Source organism: Manis javanica, chromosome 1, assembly GCF_040802235.1.
Source record: "Manis javanica isolate MJ-LG chromosome 1, MJ_LKY, whole genome shotgun sequence".
NCBI lineage: Eukaryota > Metazoa > Chordata > Mammalia > Pholidota > Manidae > Manis > Manis javanica.
In genome coordinates this window covers 189,761,101-189,785,385 of record NC_133156.1, presented here as the reverse complement: position 1 = coordinate 189,785,385, position 24,285 = coordinate 189,761,101, and the positions used below count along the sequence as shown (strand labels likewise).

Here is a 24,285-nt window from a genome sequence, read left to right as displayed (position 1 = left end):
TTTCCTGTTGCTCTTTTAGGATTAGTTGTATTAACTATATTTTCATATTATATGTGGTTTTGGGAGGAGTTCTCTGTCTCACCTCTCATGCTGCCATCTTTAATCTCCCTTCGATAAGTCCGTTTATATTAACTGATATGACTGATATTCTTGGTCTCAGTCTTTCTGAGCATTTTATACTTATGTGAATTTGCTTATGTTTGCTTGTTTCTTTCTGAAGTGTGCATATATTTCCTGTGCTATAATTTTTTAATACTATTTGTAAAGATTTGTAGTTCTGTTTTAGTGGTTACCATTATACTAATTTTTTTTATTGAAGTATAGTTGATATACAATCTTATATTGATTTGAAGTATAAACACAGTAATTCAACATTTGCACACATTATTAAATCCTCAACCCAAGTAGCACAGTTATGTCAACATAGATGTTACAGAACCATTGACTATATTCTCCATGCTGCCCTACCATCCTCATGACCAACTTATATTATGATTGATATTTTTGTGCCCCTTTATCCCCTCCACCCATTCCAACCCCTTCCTCATGGTAGCCTCCAGTCACTTCTCTGCATTTATGTGCCTACTGCTCTTTTGTTCATTCTGTTTTGTTTTGTTTTTAGATTCCACATATAAGTGAAATAGGGCGGTATTCATCTTTCTTGGCCTGGCTTCAGAGAGAGCTCCCTCCAACCCAAATCCCTCTGCCACACTTCCCACTGCTAGTAAATCTATTAAACTGCCACCTCTGTGTTGGGTCTCATTGGGAATGATGGGCCGTGCCTTTCCTCCACAGGTGAAAGGAGTCTCAGCCTCCTGGAGTGCTCCAACTGTCCCTGGTGTCTGTCCCTTTTGATCACCAAAGGCCAATGGAATGTGGACTTGTGTTTCCAGAGAAGATCTCCAGGGTCAGGCGTGCAGGATTCGTGAGCACTTATTCCCTCCCCTCCCCTCTCTGTTCCTTTCCCTCCTGCTGTGACCTGGGATGGGGGAGTGCTTGGGTCACTACTGATTGCAGCTGTGCCACTTTACCCTCCTCTGTGTGGGCTTATTTTCTTCGCCAGGTGTAGATGGTCTGTTCTGCAAGTTGTTTTCAGGGTTAGCTGTATTTGCTGTAGGTGTTTCCTTGGTGTGTGTGTGGGGGAGGCGGTTTCTGCGTTGCCTTCCTACTCTGCCATCTAATCCTCTGTACTAATGCCCTAATTTTTTCCTTTCTGTGTTAACTTTTTATTACCTGATATATAAATGTTTATTGGCATCTTTCAACTCCCTCCTATGCCTACATATCAGTGAGCTTATTCTACTTTTCTCTTTCACTCTGTTCTACTACCATTTTTCTAGTATCATTTCTACTTAATCACAACACACATTATCTGCACATGAGTCTTCCATAGTGATCTCTCATCTTCCCTGTTTTTTCTCTATCTATAGTTATACATATTAAAATATTCACAATCAGTCCTTTCCTGAAGTTTTCTTGGTCATCTCATGATTGGATGAAGCTCTTTCTAGTACATTGCTCAAGAAGGGTTCATGAAAACTGTTTTTCTTTAGTTTTGACATTTGAAGGAGTGCTTGAATGGATATAACATCCTTGGTTCACAATTCTTTCATTGAGTTTCTAAAAATTGCAACTCTATTTTTGCCTTACCTTGTATTTTATTTTTGATAGGTTGATGCTAGTTTAATTATTTTGCTTCCATAAACTACTTGATCTTTTCATGAGGAGACCTTGAAGATTTTTTAAATTAATCACTGAAATCTAAAGAGTTTTGTTAGAATATATCTTTGAGCTGGTTGTTGTAATATAATTTTTCTCAGGCACTTGGTATGATCTTTCAATATGTAGATACAAGCCTTCTTAAAAAAACACATCTGAAATATTTTCCTGGATTACAGTTTTAAATATTAAATCTGTTTCATTGTTTTTTTCAAGAAATTAGATTGTACAAATGCTATTGCTTCTTTTCCATTACTTTCTCTTTTTTGTACTTATTTATCTAATTTTCATTCTTCTGTTTTCTGTCATTTTTAGTGCCCTTTACTAAATTTGAGTTTATTCAAATGTAATTTGTTTTTCATTTCTGAGATGTTATCTTTTTCTTCTTTTTCTTTCTTAAGCTCAGTGAAATTCCTCCTTCCCCTCCTGCCTCTTCCTTTCCCTTCCTCCTCTTCTTAGTTTTTGTCTTTCTAACTCAGAGTGGGTTTCCAAGTGCCCAGCTGTCTGTTTGAGTATATGTGATTCTGCTTGAAGTATTGTACTATTTTCTTCTACTTCGTGGTTGTCTTGGGGGAAAGAATTTTCCATAATTGGTGCATATTGGTTTTTCTTTTCTTTTTTCTTTGAAGTAACTCTGTGTGGAACTGTTCATCTTTTCCTGTTTATTTTTTTGGTATCGGTATGTATTTTGTAAGGTTCTAATTTATTGGAGTTCACAGTATAGCAAAGACTAGGTACTTGATGGTGTAAGTATAGATACACAGACCAGTGAAACAGAATGGCAGATCCAGAATACACTGATTTTTGACAAAGGTGCAAATACAATTCAATGGTGAAAGGTGCCTTTTGAACAAATGGTGTTGGGAAAATTGGATTCTCATGTACAAAATAATGAACTTAGACCCTTTCATCACATCATACATAAAAATTAACTCAAAATGGACTTAGTAAATGTAAGAGCTATAACTATTAAAACTTCCAGAAGAAAACATACGAGAAAAATTTTATGTCCTTAGGTTAGAAAAATACTGCTTTATATACAACACAAAAAGCACAATCAACAGAAAAAAAGAGCTAAATTGGGGTTCACCAAAATTTTTAAAACTTTAGCACTTCAAAAGAAACTGTAGATAAAAGGGCAAGTTAGAGACTCGGGAAAAAATTTACAAATCACATATTTAATAAAGGATTTACCTTCAGAACATATATAGAAATCTCATAATTCAATAATAAGACAACCTACTTAAAAATGGACAAAAGTTTAAAATAGATATTTCACCAAAGAAACTTAGAATGTGACCTAGCAGTTCTACTCCTATATGCCTACCTATGGGAAATTAAAACATATGTCTACCCAAATACTTATATATGAATATGTACAGCAACATAATAGCTAAAAGCTGGAAATAATTCAAATATCCATCAGCTGGTGAGTAGATAAACAAAATGTGTTATGTTCATACAATGGCATACTAGTCAGCATGAAAAGGAATAAAGTACATGCTACAACATGTATGAACCTCAAAAACTAATACTAAAAGAAGCCTGACACAAAAGACAACACATTGAAGGGAAAAAAAAGACACCACGTTGTATGACTCCATCTGTATGAAAATTTCTGTAGAGACAGAAAGCAGACCAATGATCAGTTTAAACTGGAGATGGGAGTGGGAATTGGCTGTAAATTGGCCCAAGGGAACTATTTGGAGTGATAGAAATATTTTAAAACCACACTGTTTTGGTAGTTTTGCAACTCTGTAAATTTACCGAACATCATTGAATTGTATACTTACAATGGGTGAATTATATGGTACATGTAAACTATACCTTAGTTGTTTTTTAAAAAGTAAACAGAAAGGTAGGACTTCCAGGTAGCTAAAGATGATAGTATAGTGGCTGCCTTCCTTTTCACCTCTTAATACTTCCTCTATAAACAATAGACATAATAAACAGAGAAACAAAATTATATGAAAACCACACCTTCATCATGACTTGAAGACAGAGAATGCCCAAACTTCAAAATAATTGTGAATAAAATGGAAAAAACATCAAATCCCAGTGTATGATCTCTCCAAGTCCTGGTGTTCTTGTAGATCAGAGCATGAACTACACAAAAGGGACTTATAAGTAACCAGGCAGTTTGGAGGAGCAGTTTTTTAATTGCAGAGCTTCTGGGACCAGAGATGGGTGGGTGATAAAAGTTAAAAGGGGAGAGGCACCTTTTGGCAACTGGGTGTGAAGGAGGAAACATGCATAATGGGAAAATTTAGGGTCCTGCAAGACAAAAGGGAGCCAGAAAATGAGAGGTCACACAACTCCATCAGGAATGTGTAGAGCGCTTAATTAGCCCCTCTTTGGTTTTCTCATTTCCAGGATCTTCCTGTTAAATTTCTGACCTAGTCTGCCATTCTGTCACGTGACCTAGGTAGTCCAGTAGAACTGTGGGTTTTCCTGTTCCGTTCCTATCAAGTGTGTTACTTTTACTAACAGTGAGTTTGCAGTTTATATTGACGGTGTTGCTGGATGGGGTTTTTCTACTCTTAAGCATCAAATCAACTGTTGGTTTTCACAGCCTATCCTACTCCAGTAGAACTACAAGATGAAACTAGCTTAGGGATGGTAGGGGAATGGGAGAAACCCCAGAATATTACAGATTCCTTTTTTACTAGAAGTTCATTGGTTTTTCATGAGTACATGCTTCTCAATTTGTTGTTTGCCTCCATTTGGTTTCCAGAGCCCTGAAATGGTAGTTTTTGTCCAGTTTTATAATTGTTTCCTAGGTAGAGGATTTGATGACCTCTAAACTCTGGAAATCCTACCCCTTTATTTACTATTAATCTATAGGTTAGAATTAGGGTTAGTTTGAGGCATTTTCTTAAGGGTATTACAAGTATACATGTATAATGTATTGTAGGTATGAAATATATTCATGTACAGTTATGAATTATATATTCATATATATAATTTATGATGTGTAGGAAAAATGTGGCCTCTTCACAATTATTGCATATAGTTGGGATACTCAAGAACAGGTATGTAAATTATGGACTTGGGGTCAAATGCCACTCACTACCTATTTTTGTAAAGTAAGTTTTATTGTAACACAGTCACTTTCATTCATTTACATATTGTCTATGGCTGCTGTCATACTACAAAGCAGAACTGAGTAGTTGTGATTGTCTGTATGGCTCACAGAGTCTAACATCTGGGCCTTTACATAAAAAATTTTCTGACCTTGAGCATTATCATCATCATAGTTAACATTATAATTATCATTATAAATAACACCATTACTTTGTTTATCATTTTTAATTTCACATTTATCCTTTCTGTTTATTATCTCAACTCAATGTGGCAAGCAAGATAGATAATTATCAGATTTCAAAAACATAGGGGTATATATGTCTTTCTGAAACTGGGACAGGGGTGCATATGTCTTTTTGAAACTGGCAAGCTTGCATAAGTATGATAATATAAATTATATTTCAAACTAAATATTTGCAAAATTAATATTTTAATTAGTAATCTAACAATCTTAAAATTTAACAAAAGAATACAAATAGAATTCAATACATTATAGTAATTTCAATTCAGCCTGGAATAACATTCATTCTAACAAAATTCTGTTTACAATTTAATTCTGCTTCTATCATGCCTGCTTTTGCATGGACAGACAGCTGCAGTCATAGCCATGAGAAAATGCACACTGTTTTCTTTGACATTTTGAAATATCTTTGCTTAACTGTTTAGGGAATATTTAAATTATTTAATAATACTAAATAATTTTCCTTTAAGAAGCAATTTTCTCAGCTCACTATATCTTACCTGTTAGAAGAAACATTGAGGGTTCTTTGTTGGACAGTAGGTCTATGGAGTGAAGAAAAGGGAGAGGGTTTATCTGGAAATGTGTCTTCTTGAGCTGCTAAAGATAAGCCAACAAAAGCTTCATTCAGCATATCCTCTTTGTCTAACGGCCCCAACAGTTCTGTTAAAAAATTATTAAGATATGAGTCAAATACATATACAACTTCTGCTAACTCATACATTGGTATGATTACAGGAAAACTTTCATATATCCCAGTGAATCTTTTAAAAATGCACATTAACTATGTAGTGCACAGTGGAAATCTTGTAGTCAAAGTGCCCTGTAACTTCTGTTGTTCTTACACTTAGCTCAACCAGGGCAGCTTGATAACTGAATAATGAATGTTTTGAGTTCAGATTTTAAAAATTCATTTATAACTTGCCAATTCATAGTGCTTTTTAACCAGCATTTTATTAGTCAAATATTGCTTTTTGTTGTTAACCAATTACTGGAATATTATATTGGAAAATTTGAAGAAGTGAATTGTTTTACTCTCACATGTAGAAACCTGGAAATATCTTTTCCAATATTTACTCTTAACTAGGATTTTAAAGTGTATATAGTAAATTTGCTATTCCCACATCATATGTATGTATAGGGAAAACTTTAATTTTCACAACTTTGATAGGACTATGTCTTAAAAAAATATAACCATGATGAAACTGTGAAAAATATATATTAGAGAAAAACTTATTGAAACTCAGGAACTTCTAGGACCATCCTGTACATGTGTGTATTTTTACAGTAAAATTTTAATTATGAAAAAAATAATTTTATCATGTTAACCTTGATTTATTTATTCAGGTATCATTGATATACAATCTTATGAAGGTTTCACATGAGCAACATGTGGTTACAACATTTACCCGTATTAAGTTCCCCCCCTCACACTCCATTGCAGTCATTATCTATCAGCTACAGTGTCATTCATTACTTGTCTTCCCTCTGCTGCCTTTCCCGTGAACTACCTATATTATGTGGGCTAATTATAATGCCCCTTAATCCCCTTCTCGCTCCCTCCCCATCCAGCCTTCCCAACCCTTTCCCTTTGGTAACTCCTAGTCAGTTCTTGGAGTCTGTGAGTCTGCTACTGTTTTGTTCCTTCAGTATTGCTTTGTTGTTATACTCCACAAATGATGGAAATCATTTGATACTTGCCTTTCTCTGCCTGGCTTATTTCACTGAGCATAATACCCTCTAGCTCCATCCATATTGTTGCAAATGGTTGGACTTGCTTTCTTCTTATGTCTGAATAATATTCCATTGTGTATATGCACTACTTCTTTTTTATCCATTCATCAACTGATGGACACTTAGGTTGCTTCCATTTCTTGGCTATTGTAAATAGTGCTGCCGTAAACATAGGGGTGCATATGTCTTTTTGAATCTTTGATCCCTTTTTCTTAGGGTAAATTCCGAGGAGTGGAATTCCTGGGTCAAACAGTATTTCTATTTTTAATTTTTTGAGGAACCTCCATACTGCTTTCCACAATGGTTGAACTAATTTACATTCCCACCAAAAGGGTAGGAGGGTTCCCCTTTCTCTGCATCTTCGCCCCATTTGTTGTTCCTTGTCTTTTGGATGTTGGCCATCCTAAGTGGTGTGAGGTGATATCTCATTGTGGTTAAAATTTGCATTTCCCTGATAATCAGTGCCGTGCCGTGGAGCATCTTTTCATGTGCCTGTTGGGCATCTGAATTTCTTCTTTGGAGAAGTGTCTGTTCAGATCCTCTATCCACTTACCACAGTCTACACAATGTCCTGAGAAGATTCATTATGAGAAAAATGTCAATCACAGCTTTAAGACCTTGCTTTGGAAGGAACTAATGAGAAAGCAGAATTGGAAGATGAGACTTCATCTTTGTTTTCAAATAAGTGGTCTTAAATTTTTCTTCTTATAGAAAAAAGTTTAAATCAGTTTATTATAAATATATCTAAACCATTAATTTTTGCAGCTTTCAGGTGAGGTCCAGCACTTTGTTTATGCAAAGTCTATGAGAAGAGGTCAGCAGAGATCATCTAATCTTAAATAGTGACATCATTCATTCAAGGCCTTGGCATATGCCAGTAAGAGCACAGCATGCCTGGATATGCCACTGGTGATCTTTAATAGAAGTTAGTTTCAAAAACTGGGAGATTTCTGCTACAGTCATGCATTCTTTAACATCTTGTTTATTAGCAAAAATCAGCAATCCAGCTTTCCTTAGGTCCTCATGGGCTAACATTTTATAGAGTTCTTCTCTGGTTACAGAAATCCTTTCTCTGTCGGTACTGCCCACAACAACTATTACGAACTCTGTGTTGGTATAGTAAGTGTTCCATGAAGAACGAAGAGATTCTTAGCCACCAATATCCCACATTAGGAAACGTGTATTATTAATTACTATCTCTTCTACATTACTTCCTATTGTAAGAGATGTATGTACAACTTCATTCATAGAAAATTGGAAAAGGATGGTAGTTTCCCCTGCATTGTCCAGCCCAACAATGATAACTTTGTGCTCCAGGTGATTGAACAGTCTCCATATCCGGGTGAAGAGAATTCCCATTCTTGGGCAGCTACCCGGGCCGCCCATCCTTCCCTGGCTCAGGCTGAAGGGGAGGAGAGAGACGCGCTGGCGCCTCCGCCTCTGCTGCTGCTCCCGCGCTGGCCGCCGGCCCGCGGCCCGGGAACCGGAGCAGGCCGAAGCCAGGCCCCGCCGCTGCCGCCGCGACAATCGCGGGCCACCGTCCTCCCCCAGCTCCTCTCCGGCGGCCGCGGCGGCGGCGACTACGAGGGCGGGGGAGCTATCCATTTTTTAATTGTGTTACTTGCTTTTTGGGTGTTGAGGCCTTTGAGCTCTTTATATATATTTTGGATGTTAGCCTCTTGTCGAATATGTCATTTACGAATATATTCTCCCATACTGTTGGATGCCTTTTTGTTCTGCTGATGGTGTGTCATTTGCTGTCCTAAGGAGCTTTTTAGTTTGCTGTCATCCCATTTGTTCAATTTTGCTTTTGTTTCCCTTGCCTGAGGAAATGTGTTCAGGAAAAAGTTGCTCCTGTTTATATTCAAGAGATTTTTGCCTATTTTTTTTCTAAAGAGTTTTATGATTTCATGACTTACATTCAGGTCTTTGATCCATTTCCGGCTTACATTTGTGTATGGAGTTAGACAATAATCCAGTTTCATGCTCTTATATGTAGCTGTCCACTTTTGCCAACACCAGTTGTTGAAGAGGCTGTCTTCCCCATTGTATATCCATGGCTCCTTTTTCATATATTAATTAACCATATATACTTGGGTTTATATCTGAACTCTCTATTCTGTTCCACTGGTCTATGGGTCTGTTCTTGTGCCAATATCAAATTGTCTTGATTACTGTAGCTTTGTAGTAGAGCTTGAAGTTGGGGAAAGTAATACCCCCAGCTTTATTCTTCCTTCTTGGGATTGCTTTAGCTACTCGGGGTCTTTTGTGGTTTCCATATGAATTTTAGAACTATTTTGACTAGTTTGTTGAAGAAAGCTGTTGGTATTTTGATAGGGATTGCACTGAATCTGTAAATTGCTTTAGAGGGGATGGCCATTTTGACAATATTAATTCTTCCTATCCATGAACATGGGTTGTATTTTTATTTATTGGTGTCTTAATTTCTCTCATGAGTGTCTTTTAGTTTTCAGGTCTTATAGATCTATCACCTCGCTGGTTAGGTTTATTCCTAGGTATTTTATTCTTTTCAATGCAATTGTAAATGGAATTGCTTTCCTGATTTCTCTCTCTCCTTCTGCTAGTTCATCATTAGAATATAGGAATGCAACACATATCTGTGTATTAATTTTGTATCCTGCAACTTTGCTTAATTCAGATATTTTAATAGTTTTGGGGTGTATTCTTTAAGGTTTTTTATGTACAATATCATGTCATCTGCAATGACAGTTTAACTTGTTCCTTAGCAACCTGGATGCCTTTTATTTCTTTGTGTTGTGTGATTGCTGTGGCTAGGACCTCCAGTACTATGTTGAATAAAACTGGTAAGAGTGGGCATCATTCTCTTGTTACCTATCTTAGAGAAAAATTTTCAGCTTTTCACTGTTAAGTATGATGTCAGCTGTGGGTTTGTCATATATGGCCTTTATTATGTTGAGGTACTTGCCCTGTAAACCCATTTTGTTGAGAATTTTTATCATGAATGGATGTTGAATTTTGTCAAATGCTTTTTCAGCATCTATTGAAGATGATCTTGTGATTTTTGTCCTTCTTTTTCTTGATGTGGTGGATGATGTTGATGGATTTTGGAATATTGTACCATCCTTGCATCCCTGGAATAAATCCCACTTTGTCATGATAGATGGCCTTTTTGATGTATTTTTGAATTCAGTTTGCTAATATTTTGTTGAGTATTTTTGCATCTATGTTTATCAGGGATATTGGTCTGTAATTTTCTTTTTTGTGGTGTCTTTCCCTGGTTTTGGTATTAGAGTGATGCTGGCCTCATATTCCCTCCTCTTCTATTTTTTGGAAGACTTTAAGGAGGATAGGTATTAGGTCTTCCCTAAATATTTGCTAAAATTCAGTGGTGAAGCCATCTGGTATAGTTTTGTTCTTAGGTAGTTTTTCGATTAACATTCAATTTCGCTGCTGGTAATTGGTTTGTTCAGATTTTCTGTTTCTTGCTGGGTCAGTCTTGGAAGGTTGAATTTTTCTAGAAAGTTGTCCATTTCTTCTAGGTTATCCAATTTGTTAGCATACAATTTTTCATAGTATTTTATAATAATTCTTTGTATTTCTGTGGTGTCTGTAGTGATTTCTCCTTTCTGATTCTGTTTATGTGTGTACACTCTCCTTTTTTCTTGATAAGTCTGGCTAGGGCTTTATCTATTTTGTTTATTTTCTTGAAGAACCAGCTGATCTTTAATTCAGTTAATATTTGTTTCACATATGTAGGTGCTTCTATGTTGGGTGCATAGATATTTATAATGGTTTTATTTTAATTTATAATTAAAATCCTCTTATTGGATTGGCCCCTTTATCCTTATGTAATGTCCTTCTTTGTCTCTTGTTATTTTCTTTGTTTTGAAGTCTATTTTGTCTGTTACAAGTACTGCTGCAATTCCTGCTTTTTTCTACCTATTATTTGCATGAATTATCTTTTTCCATCCCTTCACTTGTAGTGTGTATGTCCTTAGGTTTGAAGCGAATCTCTTGTAGGAAGATGTGTCTTGTGTTTTTATCCATTCTGTAATTTTTTGTCTTTTGATTGGTACATTCAGTCCATTTACATTTAGGTTGATTATCAATAAATAATGTACTTATTGCTGCTGCAGGCTTTAGAGCATTGGTTACCTAAAGTTCAAGGGTGGCTTCTTTACTATCAGTCTAACTTAACTCGTTTAGTATAGTATTTTAAACATAATCTAAACTTTCTTTTTTTATCTCCCTTTTTGTTCCTCTTCCACTCTATATATTAGGTGTCATTTTCTGTACTCTTTTTTTATCTGTTGACTTAGTAGATTTAATTTTGCATTTGCTTAGTACTTAGTTGGTCTACTTCCTTTACTGTGGTTTTATTTTCTCCGGTGACAGCTGTTTAGCCTGAGGAGCACTTTCATGTATAGCAGTCCTTCCAAAATATACTGTAGAGACAGTTTGTGGAAGGTAAATTTCCTCAACTTTTGCTTATCTGGTAATTGTTTAATCCCTGCTTCAAATTTAAATGATAATCTTGGAGAGTAGAGCATTCTTGGTTGTAGGCCCTTCTGTTTCATTGCATTAAATATGTTATGCCACTCCTGTCTGACCTGTAAGATTTCTGCTGAGAAGTCTGATGGACTCTCTTTTGTATGTGGTATTATTTCTCTCTTTGGCTGCTTTTAATACTCTGTCCTTGTCCTTGATCTTTGCCATTTTAATCATATATCTTGGTGATGTCTTCCTAGGGTCCCTTGTGTTGGGAGATATCTGCTCTTCCATGACCTGAGAGACTGTTTCCTTCCATAGAATGTGGAAGTTTTCATCAATTACATCCTCAAAGAGATTTTCTATCTCTTTTTCTCTCTCTCCTTCTGGTATCCCTATCATGCAAGCATTGTTCCATTTGGACTGGTTGCACAATTCTCTTATTATTCTTTCATTCCTAGAGATCCTTTTTCTCTCTGTGCCTCAGTTTCCTTCTTTTATTGTTTTCTAATTTCTATGTCATTTATCGTCCCTTCTACCTCATCTAATCTACTTTTAAATCCCTCTGTTGTATGCTTTGTTAGGCAGGAAAATAGATATGAAGAGGATGGAAAGAGAATAAGGCCAGGAAAGCCCACTAAAAAGGTCCAGAGTTAATCAGTTAAAGCTCAAAAAGCCAGGACCAACTTGCCCTGGAATGTTTGAATATTCCCCAGATGAAGGAGGATACATCAGCATATCCATGTCTTTATTGTATTAATCATGCAGGCACAGCTTATTTTTTAACTTAAACTATATGCTGTTTTTTTCTCTTTCAGCCCTAATTAAGTAATTTGCAACATAGGCAACTAATTTAGCATGCAGGCCCAGCCGTAAACAACATAGTAAAAAGCAGGAAGTTAAGAAGTAAGATTCTTAATATACTCTTTAGCAAACAGACAATAACTCAGCCCACCTTGGGGGCTGGGTAGGCAATCTTGTTTGATATGCTCCCAGACCAAGAGGCCAGTATCCCAGGGAGAAACCAGAACAGTAAATTCTTTGTGTTAAGTTAATTCTAAATATTCACAGATCACTGAACAATTCTGCACCCCCAGATCCTGGTCACATTCCTGAGGAGTCCTTACAAGGGGGAACCCCCATCCTTTCAGGGTGCTCCTCTCTCTGAGGTCACCCACACTTTCTAAGTGCATAACCTTTTCCACTGCTCTACTCATGCCGCCATCCTCTAAGTGCATAACCTTTTAATCTTTATCTTTGTCTCTCTAACCTTTCAGGGTACCTCTCACTGAGGTGGGCTGTACTTTTTCTCTCTTTAAGTAACTTCAAATAGAACTTTTACTCTGCTTCACTGCTGTGTCTTTGCCCTTCAATTCTTTGTTGTGGTGGGGACAAGGATCAAGGAAAATACACAACACTCCCCCAACAGTTTCATTTCAAATACTGTATTTTTTAAAGTTTCTATGAGGTGTGTTACATTGATTATATTTTTATTGAACTATCCTTGCATTCCAGAAATAAATTACTTGGTCATGGTGGATAATATTTTACATGGGGGATAATCTTGATAGTATTTTGTTAAGAATTTTTGCATTAATATTCATCATAGATATTGGTCTGTTCCTTAGTATTTTTTTTTGATTTTGGTTTTAGGGTAATTATGGTCTCATGGAATGAGTTTGGGATGTTACTTCCACTTCAGTTTTTTTTTTTTTATTTTAAGAGGATTTGTGTTAATTCTTTAAATGTTTAGTAGAATTTCCACTGAAACCATCAAGTCCTAGTTTTTCATTATAGGGAAGGTTTTGATTACTGACTCAGTCTCCTTATAATTATATGTCTAGTTCAGATTTTCTGTTTTCATGATCCTTTCTTTGTAGGTTGTATGTTTCTAAGAATTTGTCTGTTCTGTGATTTTAAAATTTGTTCACATGTAATAGTTCACAGTACTCTTATAATTCTTATTTCTGTGGTTTGGTTGTAATGGCTACTGTCTGATTTTCGTTTTTTAGTCATCTGTTGTTTTTTTCTTTTAGTTTCACTAATGGTTTGTTAATTTTGTTGACAGTTTCAAAAAAAACCAGCTAGTAGTTTTGTTGATCTTTCTTACATTGTTTTTCTAGTCTCTATTTCATTTATTTCACTCTCTGATCTTTGTTATTTCCTTCCTTTTGTTAACTTTAGTCTTAGTTTGTTCTTTCCCTAGTTCATTGAGGTGTAAAGTTAGTTTGTTGGTGTGAGATTTTTTTCTCCTGTTAAATTTAAACAATTACTGCTGTAAACTTCCCTGTCAGCGCTGCTTTCACTGAATCCCATAATATTTTGGTATGTTGTGTTTTCATTTTCATTTGTCTTAAGATATTTTCTAACTTCCCTGGTAATTTATTCTTTGACCCATTGGTTGTTTAAAAGCATATTGTTTAATTTCCATGTTGCAATGGCCAAGTTTATGTGTCAACTTGACTGGGATAAGGGATGCCCAGATAGGTGATAAGGCATTATTTGTGGGTATGACTGTGAAGTGGTTCAGGAAGCAATTAGCATTTGAATTAGTAGACTGAGTAAAGAAGATACAACTCTCACCAATGTGGGTAGGTATCATCCAATATGTTGAGAGCCCAAATACAATAAAAAGGCAGAGAAAGGGTGATTGGCCTCAGACTGGGACTTATACCATTGGCTTTTCAGGTTCTTAGGCCTTTGAACTTGCACTGAATTATACTACCAGCTTTCTGATTCTCCAGTTTGCAGTTGGTATACTGTGGGACTTCTCAGTCTCCATAATCATATGCAATCCTGTAAAAATCCCCTCATGTATCTATTGGTTATGTTTCTCTAGGGAACACTACTACACATGTATTTGCAGATTTTTAAAAATTTCCTTCTCGTATTGATTTCTAGTTTGATTGCTGTATTAGGAAAAGATACTTTCTATGATTTCAATCTTTTAAATTTTGTTAAGACCTGTTTATTGCCCTAACATAGGTTTATCCTGGAGAATATTCCATGTGCACTTGAGAAGAATGTGCTTTCTGCTATTTTGGGTGAAGTGTTTTATATAAGTCTGTTAGGTCCAATTCACACACAGTATTGTTCAAGTCCTATGTTCCCCTCATTATCTTCTATGGTTGTTCTTACTCTTGTTCCTATTAAAATTAGGGTATTGAAGTGTCCTACTATTATTTTGATACTCTGTTTCTCCCATAAATTCTATCAATGTTTGCTTCATATTTTTAAGAGCTGATGTTTAGTGTTTAGTGAATAAATATTAGTAATTACTATATCTTCCTAATGAATTGCCCTTTATATCATCATATGACAGTTTTTGATATAAAATCCATTTTCACAGACTATCATTTTTTGATTGTTTCATTTTCAGACTATGTGTGGTGTTATATATAATGTGTTATATAAAAAGTGAATCTCATGTACACAGCATATTGTTGGATTCTGTTTTTAATCCACACAGCAAATATGTCTTTCAATTGGGGAGTTTAATTCATTTACATTTAAATCAATGATACAGAAAGATTTATCATTGCCATTTTGTTACTAGTTTTCTGTATTTCTTATGGCTTTTTGTCCCTTATTTCTCCTTATCCTGCTTTCCTTTGTTTTTCTTTGATTTTTTTGTAGTGACATGCTTTGATATCCTTTGTGTGTACTTTATATTTTCTTTTGATTACCAGTTCAGTTACATAAAATTTCTTACAAACTTATAAAAACCTATTTTCAACTGATAACTTCAACCACATACAAAAACTACTCCTTTTCAGTGCTGCCCCCCATTTATTGTTGTTACAAATTGTAGCTTTATAAACTTTTATCTATTAACATAAGTTTATAGGGTATTTTGAGTCTTTTATCTTTTATACTGTATATAAGAATTAAAAGGAGATTTATATAAAATTATAGCAAAACAGGAATCTGTATTTGTCTATGTATTAACCTTTACTGAGTAACTATATTTTAATATGACTTCATATTACTGCCTACCATCCTTACATTTCAATTTGTAGGATTTTGTTTGGCAGGTCTAGTGGTAAAGAATTCCTTTAGCTTTTATTTACCTGGAAATATCTTAATTTCTCCTTTACTTTTGAATGACAGTTTTGCAGGACACAGTAATCTTGGTCAACAGTTTTTCTTTCAGCATTTTGAATATATATTATCTTATTCCTTCTGACCTTCAAGGTTTCTGCTTAGAAATCTCTGAATAATCTTAATGAGGATACCTTATACATGACAAGACAATATTCTCTTGCATTTTTCAAGATTCTTTTTCATTTTCAACAGAACAATATAGGTCTCTGTGTCTTTCTTTAAGTTTTAGTTTTCAACCATTATTTCTTCAAATCAGCTCTTTTCCCTCCCCTCTTTTCCTTCTAGGATGCCCGTAATGCATATATTGGCCCCCTTGATGGTGTTCCATAAACTCTCTACACTTTTCTTCATTCTTTTTCTGTTTTGGCATCTCTGACTTAATGATTTCATATGATAGGTGTTCAAGTCTGCCAATTCTTTCTTCTGCTCATCAAATTTTTTTAGAACCCCTCTAGTAAACTCTTCACTTCCACTACCAGATTTTTCAACTCTAGACTTTGATAGATTTTATCTCTTAGCAGATATTCTCATTTTCTTAATGCATTGCTTCCCGGATTTTGTGTAGTTATCTGTGTTCTTTTAGGTCACTGAACATTGTTATGACACCTATTTTAAATTCTTTGTAAGGAAGTTCATAGATATGCATTTCTTTTTTCTTTTGGTGTTTCTAATGTACAATTACATGAGCAACATTATGGTTACTAGACTCTCCCTATTATCAAGTCCCCACCACATACCCCATTACAGTCACTGTCCATCAGTATAGTAAGATGCTATAGAATCACTACTTCTCTGTTATACTGCCTTCCCTGTACAATCCCTCCACTATATTATGTGTGCTAATCCTAATACCCCCTTTCCTCCATTATCCCTCCTTTCCCACACATCTTCCCCAGTCCATTTCTCTTTGGTAACTGTTAGTCTATTCTTGGGTTCTGTGAGTCTGCTGCTGTTTTGTTCCTTCAATTTTTTCTTTGTTCTTACACTCCACAGATGAATGAAATCATTTGATACTTGTCCTTCTCCACCTGGTTTATTTCACTGAGTATAACACCCTCTAGCTCCATCCATGTTGTTGCAAATGGTAGGATTTGTCTTCTTCTTATGGCTAAATAATATTCCAGTGTGTGTATGTAACACATTTTCTTTATTCATTCATCTACTGATGGAAACTTGGGTTGCTTCCATTTCTTGGCTATTGTAAATAGTGCTGTGATAAACACAGGATTGTATATGTCTTTTTAAAACTGGGCTCCTGCATTCTTAGGGTAAATTCCTAGGAGTGGAATTCCTGGGTCAAATGGTATTTCTATTTTGAGTTTTTTGAGGAACCTCCATACTGTTTTCCAAAATGATTGAACTAATTTACATTCCCACCAGCAGTGTAGGAGGGTTCCCCTTTCTCCACATCCTTGCCAACATTTGTTGTTGTTTGTCTTTCGGATGGTGTCTATTCTAACTGGTGTGAGGTGATATCTCATTGTGGTTTTAATTTACATTTATCTGATGATTAGCGATGTGGAGCATCTTTTCATGTGCCTGTTAGCCATCTGAATTTCTTCTTTGGACAAGTGTCTATTCAGCTCCTCTGCCCATTTCTTTCAATAGGGTTATTTGCTTTTTGTTTGTTGAGGTGCATGAGCTCTTTATGTAATTTGTATGTCAACCCCTTATCAAATATGTCATTCATGAATATATTTTCCCATACTGTAGGATGTCTTTTTGAATACTAATGGTGTCCTTTGCTGTACAGAAACTGTTAGTTTGATATAGTCCTACTTGTTCATTTTTCCTTTTTTTTCCCCTTGCCCGAGGAGATATATTCAAGAAGTTGCTCATGTTTATGTCCAAGAGAATTTTGCCTAAGTATTTTTCTAAGAATTTTATGGTTTCATGACTTAAATTCAGGTCTTTGATCTATTTTGAGTGTACTTTTGTGTATGGGGTTAGACAATAATCCAGTTTCATTCTCTTACATGTAGCAGTACAGTTTTGCCAACACCAGTTGTTGAAGAGGCTATCATTTCCCCATTGTATATCCATGGCTCCTTTATCATATATTAATTGACCATATGTGCTTGGGTTTATATATATGGGCACTCTAGTCTGTTCCATTGGTCTATGGCTCTGTTCTTGTGCCAGTACCAAATTGTCTTGGTTACTGTGGCTTTGTAGTAGAGCTTGAAGTCAGGGACCTTAATTCCCCCCACTTTATTCTTCCTTCTCAGGATTGCTTTGGCTATTTGGGGTCTTCTGTGGTTTAACATGAATTTTAGAATGATTTGCTCTAGTTCATTGAAGAATGCTGTTGGTATTTTGATAGGGATTGCATTGAATGTGTACATAGCTTTAGGCAGGATGACCATTTTGACAATATTAATTATTCCTATCCATGAGCATGGGATGTGTTTCTATTTATTGATTTCTTCTTTAATTTCTCTCATGAGTGCCTTGTAGTTTTCAGAGTATGTCTTTCTCCTCCTTGGTTAGGTTTATTCCTAGATATTTTATTTTTTTGATGCAATTGTGAATGGAATTATTTTCCTGATTTCTCTTTCTGCTAGTTCATAGTTAGTGTATAGGAATGCCACAGATTTCTGTGTATTAATTTTGTATCCCACAACTTGACTGAATTCAGATATTAGATCTAGTAGTTTTAGAGTGGACTCTTTAGGATTTTTTATGTATAATATCATGTCATCTGCAAACAGAGACAGTTTGACTTCTTCCTTGCCAATCGAGATGCCTTTTATTTCTTTGTGCTGTCTGATTGCCATTGGTAGGACCACTTGAACTATTTTGAATAAAAGTGGGGAGAGTGGGCATCATTCTCTTGTTCCCAATCTTAAAGGAAAAGCTTTCAGCTTCTCGCTGTTAAGTATAATGTTGGCTGTGGGTTTGTCATATGTGGCCTTTATTATGTTGAGGTACTTGCCTTCTATACCCATTTTGTTGAGAGTTTTTATCATGAATGGATGTTGAATTTTGTCAAATGCTTTTTCAGCATCAATACAGATGATCATGTGGTTTTTTTCTTCTTTTTGTTGATGTAGTGGATGATGTTGATGGATTTTTGAATGTTATACCATCCTTGCTTCCCTGGCATGTATCCCAGTTGATCATTATGGATGATCTTTTTGATGTATTTTTGAATTCAGTTTGCTAATATATTGTTGAGTATTTTTACACCTATGTTCATCAGGGATACTGGTCTTTAATTTTCTTTTTTGCAGTGTCTTTGCCTGGTTTTGGCATTAGAGTGATGTTGGCCTCATAGAATGAGTTTGGGAGTATTCCCTCCTCTTCTACTTTTTGGAAAACTCTAAGGAGGATTGATCTTCACTAAATGTCTGGTAAAATTCAGCACTGAAACCATATGGTATAGGGGGTTTGCTTTTAGACAGTTTTTTTATTACAATTCAATTTTCTGTTTCTTCCTGAGTCAGCCTTGGAAGGTTGTATTTTTCTAGAATTTTGTCCATTTCTTCTAGGTTATCCAGTTTGTTAGCATATAATTTTTCATAGTATTCTCTCACAATTCCTTGTATGCCTGTGGTGTCCATAGTGATTTTTTATTTCTCATTTCTGTTTCTGTTTATGTGTGTAGACCCTCTTTTTTTCTTCATAAGTCTGGCTAGGGGTTTATCTATTTTATTTTCTCTTAGAACCAGCTCCTGCTTTCATTGATTCTTTCTATTGTTTTATTCTTCTCAATTTTATTTATTTCTGCTCTAATCTTTATTTTGTCCCTCCTTCTACTGACTTTGGGCCTCATTTGTTCTTCCCTTTCTGGTTTAATTAATTGTTAGTTTAGACTGTTCATTTGGGATTCTTCTTCTTTCCCGAGGTAGGCCTGTATTGCAAGATATTTTCCTCTTAGCACAGCCTTCTCTGCATCCCACAGATTTTGTGGTGTTGAATTATTGTTGTCATTTATCTCCATATATTGCTCCAGGGCTGAGTGTTCAGCAGTCCCACGGTTCCACCCCCTCCCCCCTCTGTTTCTCTTCCTCTTGCCAGTGAGCTGGGGTGGAGGAAGGTCCTAGGTCCCACTGAATCAAGGCTTTGGTACATTAACCTGTTTCGTGAGGTCTGTATGCAGTCTGGTGCAGCCTTCTTTCCTGTTGCTTTTTTAGGGTTATTTCAGATGTGGAATTTCTTAATGATTGAATCTCTGTCTTAAATTTGTTCCTGAGTTCTTGAATATTTTTCTGTACCTCCATTAGTATGTTTATGATTTTTATTTTGAATTCTCTTTCAGGAAGATTGATGACTTCAGTTTCATTTGGCCCTTTTTCTGGGGTTTGTGAGATTAGTTGTATTAACTATATTTTTGCACTATCTGTGGTTTTTGGAGGAGTTCTCTGTCTCAGCTCTCACACTGCCATCTTGAATCCAATCTCCAGATATGCATTTCTTTATGGTCAATTTTTGGAGCTTAATTTTGTTCCTTTGATTTGGTCATGTTTCCCTGTTTCTTTGTATGCCTGTGGTCTTCCACTGTGATTTTGTTATTTGGAAAAATAGCCATTTTTCTCCATCTTTATGGATTATTTTTATTCAGGAGAAGACCTTCACCAGTCACCCTAGCTAGAGGTTCTTGGGTCTATCAGACCTTTTCTGGGGATGTGTCTTCTTTGGGGTTGTCTGTGTGTTTTCATTTTAGTATGTATGGATGTTTTTGACTGTCTTCATTTCTTGTTTCTTCTCAGGAGCATTTAGTTTCTATTTCTGTTGTATTCCTTTGCCCTGAAGAGAAACAAGCACCATTGGCCTGGATGCTGTAGTCCCTAACTAGTTTCTAGGGTTTCCCAAAGGTATTTTGTTTCATTTACTGCTGTTAATTTGGTATCTTCATAGGAGAACCAGGGCTTCAAGCTTCCTACTCCATCATCTTGCTGAAGTCACTCTATCTACTATATATCTATATCTATATCTATATCTATATATAATATGTGTATATTTTTAACTGTAGCACTTGAGGACTAAATGCTTTTTCCTAGGCCAAAAATGATTATATTTATTCTCACTTTGGGTCCTTTTCCCAATCCCTATTGTTATTGATTTTCTTTTCATAATCTGTTACAAAGTACAGTATGGATTGTGTCATCTCAACAGTTCTCAGTAATAAATTCTGCTTGGAGATGTTAGTATTATTTTAAGGATGAAAAGTGTTTGTAGCAGGTGCTTCTATCAGCAAACTTATTTTCCAGAATACCATACGTGTGCCATTTTTACACTGCTATTCCTAAAGCTAAGGTGAAAATATATGAATCTCTGCCAATAAAATGGAGTTCTCAGGTGGTTCTATTTTCAAATGTGAAAGTAATTTTTGGCTTCATATATGCAAACATTTGTTGAGAGTCTGCTCTGGACAGATTGCTCTATTGATTGGGAGATCTAAACATCAAGAAGATATAATCTTTGTCCTTGGTGAGCTTACAGTTTGATAGCAGGGTGAGGAAAGGTGTCAGGAAATAAAAGTAACAACATAGAAGTAGAGAAAAAAGCTCTTGGAAGTTATTAAAGGGCTTATTTTCGATCCTCTATACTTAAAAATATGCTTAGATTGTGCTTTATTGAATATAAAATGAAAGTAACATCCACAGTAGCAGCATTTTACTATGGTTGCCGTTGGGGGAAATGTCAGCAGAAGGGAAGAATAATGAGAAAAATTTAATTTAACAGCCTTTTCATTACATTATTTATGTTAATATTTTAAGTCAGGTAGTCTTAGATTATAGCGATAGAATTGTGGTTTTATTTTTAAAATATAATACTGAGCTTACTGAATTCCAAGGAAGGTTGTGTGGCATGACTAGTAGTTTGGTTCCACCTATTAAACAAAGCATGAAGTCTTAAACTGGCAAACTACAAAGAGGCAGGATTTTGTTGGGGGTACAGCAGCGAATAGGGTAAGAGAGGTTATAGCCTTAGTAATCTATTACTTTATAGTCATACTTCTGTGTTCAGATGACAGACAGAGTAAAGGTTTGGGCTAAAAGATACTGAATCGGGTAACTTTAAGTGTTTTCCAGAAGGCAGGAATTACCTAAGATTTTGTTTTGTTTTCCTAGAACAAAGATCTTAAACTGGTAGTCCATGTACCAAATTCAGCCTGCAGAAGTATACATATATATAATTATCTTCTAAGAACAAAGCTTATTTAAGAAAAGAAACACCAAAAACCTAACACTTCTTAAAGGATTATGTTTGGGGGCTTCCTAAAGTGTTTAAAAGATCAGTATGAAGGATTCTTGTAAACAGTTCTTACTGGGTCTGTGTCCTTTTAACTTAAAAGGCTTTATATTATAATTGCTCTGTAAATATCAGAATTTTCTACATATTGTGTAGTGTACACAAAGAAGCTGTCAAATGGCTTATCTTGTACTTATCAACTTGTTTATTTTTATGCCTCCAAAAAGCTGTACTTTTTTACAAGAGCAGCTGCTACTTTGTAAATATTTTAATGGCTTCTGTTAAGTAGAGCTGTCAGTTTAACAAACAATATTATAAAAGATTTTCATTCTTCCATGTATTACATATCTCAAAATGTGTTTTACTCTGAAAATCCTTTAGAGATTTTAGGCTGGAAAGAATATCTCCTTTGAAGACACAAAGCCAACAAAAGAATAGATAGATTTAAAGCATAATGTGTAAGATCACCAGAGAAATAATGCCATTTATTTCAGAACACAAATGTATAACAGCAATAAGTTCTCTTAGCTCACATCTTTAAAAAAAAACTCAAATGCAAAGTTAAAAACTGTTCAAATTAGTAAACTACATACTCAGGCAGGTGATAATTCATCATTATTCTAGCTGTGGCATCTGATCTTGGGCAGATCATTTAACTTCTCAGATTGTTGGTGAAGGTGTTTAGAAATGAGCAACGTGTACATTGTTGATAAATCAACACTTTTTAAAGGGAAATTTGGCAGTATCTTTAAAATAAAAATACTTGTAACTTTTTATGACCTAGAAATTCTGTATCTTGAAATTTGTCCTGTATAAATAACAGCATAATGTGCACAAAGATACTTACAAAGGCATTTATGCCAGCTTATTGTTAAACACACACACACATTTATTGTGGAATTTCAACATGTCTGAAACCAGAGAGAACAGTATAATGAACCCTTACCTATTTGCTCATCGTCCAGCTTCAACAATTACCAGTTTATGGTCAATCTTATTTCTTCTTCCGCATCCCACACTACTCCTTCACCCTGACCACTGGATTATTTTGAAGCAAATCCCAAACAGATAATTTTATTTGAAATACTTTATAGTATAGCTCTTAAAAGATAAGGGCTTCACCTTCAAATATCCAGTCACTATTTCCCCTGGTGATCTGGCTATCATATGTTTTTTTTTAAAGTTTTTGTTTTTAAATTGAAAGCCAAATAAGGTACATAAATTGAGTTTCGTTAATACATTTCTTTTAACCTACAGATTCCTTATTTCTCCTTCTTGTGCATTTTTTTTGAAATTGGGTCATTTGACCCATGGAGTTTCCCACAATTTGGATTTTGTTGATTGGGAGGGAGGTTTAAGATTCTTCACAGGTAACATGCCATTTAATCCCGAAGTACATAATTTCTAGTTCTCTCTCTCTTTTTTTTAAGGTTAGCAGGCAGTGATGATCATTGCCTATTTCGTTAATTCTTCTGAGTTTGCCAAACAGTGATATTCTAAATTTGTCCTTTAAATTTTAACATTTGATACATTTTGATGCACTGCAATCATTCTCCTTGGGAATGTTCAGAATTACCCCCATTTTTAGCCCGTGGAACTCTCTTCAAGTGAATTCTTAATTCCTTTCACCATGACCCTACCACTAATCACTGATAGCTTCCTTGCTTTTGCTGTGAAGGAATGTTTCAGGATCATCTTATACATTTCCTACCGTGAATCAGGAATTAGCTTTTTGCTGAGTTCTGCTTCTTTTCAGTGAAAAAAATGTTATTTAGGGGCCACAGTCTGGCTACAAGGAAGTGCGCTTTGAGTTAGGGATGGTCACTGTTTCTATAACCTTTCAGTGATAAACTAGGATAAAGGTTTTTGTTTTGTTTGATTTTTTAAATTAAAAAAAGTGGGATTTCTTGATCAAATCGTAACTTTATAGTTTTATTAGATATTGTCAAATTCTCTTATACAGGCTTTGTACTGTTTTGTACTCCCACTGGCAGAGTATGAGAATGTATGTGTCCCTGCAGCCTTGCTGTGGATAAAGTGAAGGTTCCTATGGCCAGGATTCTCACCTGGCCCTGGTCAGCTTGCTCACTATACACGTGTGGGCAATATATTCTTATTAACTCTATATAACGTGTTCTGTCCAGTGCTCTGGGCGACACAGTGGCACGTGGCACGGCTGCAGGAAAGCAGAGCCTGGAGTGGTGGCAGCGCTGAGGACAGAGACCAGCTTGCTGCATGCAGACTTGCTCTGAGTGCACGGGATTCTAGTGACTGACCTACCACCATGGGAATAAAGTTGGGTATAAACCCTTACACCCCAAGAACATTCCATTGTCATTTTTTGGTTTCATTGAATCTGTAGTGAACTTGCTTGGGGCTGAAACTCATTGGCAAGACACTTGCCAAGAGAATATGTTGTTAGACTTTTGTTAATATCTCAGGGTAGTTTTAATTTGCTGTGAAGTTTCTGTTCATATCTTTAGCCCATTTTTCTTTAGGACTATGGGTTTTTCAATTCTCTAGTTTTAGAAGCTCTTTATATATTAGAAATATTCAATTTTTATTCATGTAAGTTGCAAATATTTTTACCTATTATTCATACCCTAAAAATCTGCTTACTGTGTTTTATTATGTTTTCCTGTAAAACATTTCCATTTTAGGTTATTACATTTATTATTCTTTTCCCTTTTCCTTCTGGATTTTGAAACATGGTGTTTTGATTTTCTATTGCTGCCATA

The 24,285-nt window shown here is 35.4% G+C and overlaps 1 protein-coding gene and 1 pseudogene across 13 annotated transcripts in view; both read right to left on the bottom strand.

Moving 5' to 3' along the window:
• Positions 1–24,285, bottom strand: part of WDPCP (WD repeat containing planar cell polarity effector) — a 405,181-nt gene that overhangs the window by 68,603 nt on the left and 312,293 nt on the right. For all 13 annotated transcript variants that reach the window (XR_012121045.1, XM_036996612.2, XM_036996613.2 and 10 more), the window contains exon 15: positions 5,545–5,704. Coding sequence is in view for 12 of the 13 variants with exons in the window: in XM_036996612.2 (XP_036852507.2) it covers positions 5,545–5,704 (160 nt within the window). In the remaining variant the exon portion in view is untranslated. The remainder of the gene's footprint in view (positions 1–5,544; positions 5,705–24,285) is intronic.
• Positions 7,341–8,176, bottom strand: LOC108409770 (ADP-ribosylation factor-like protein 5A pseudogene; annotated as a pseudogene).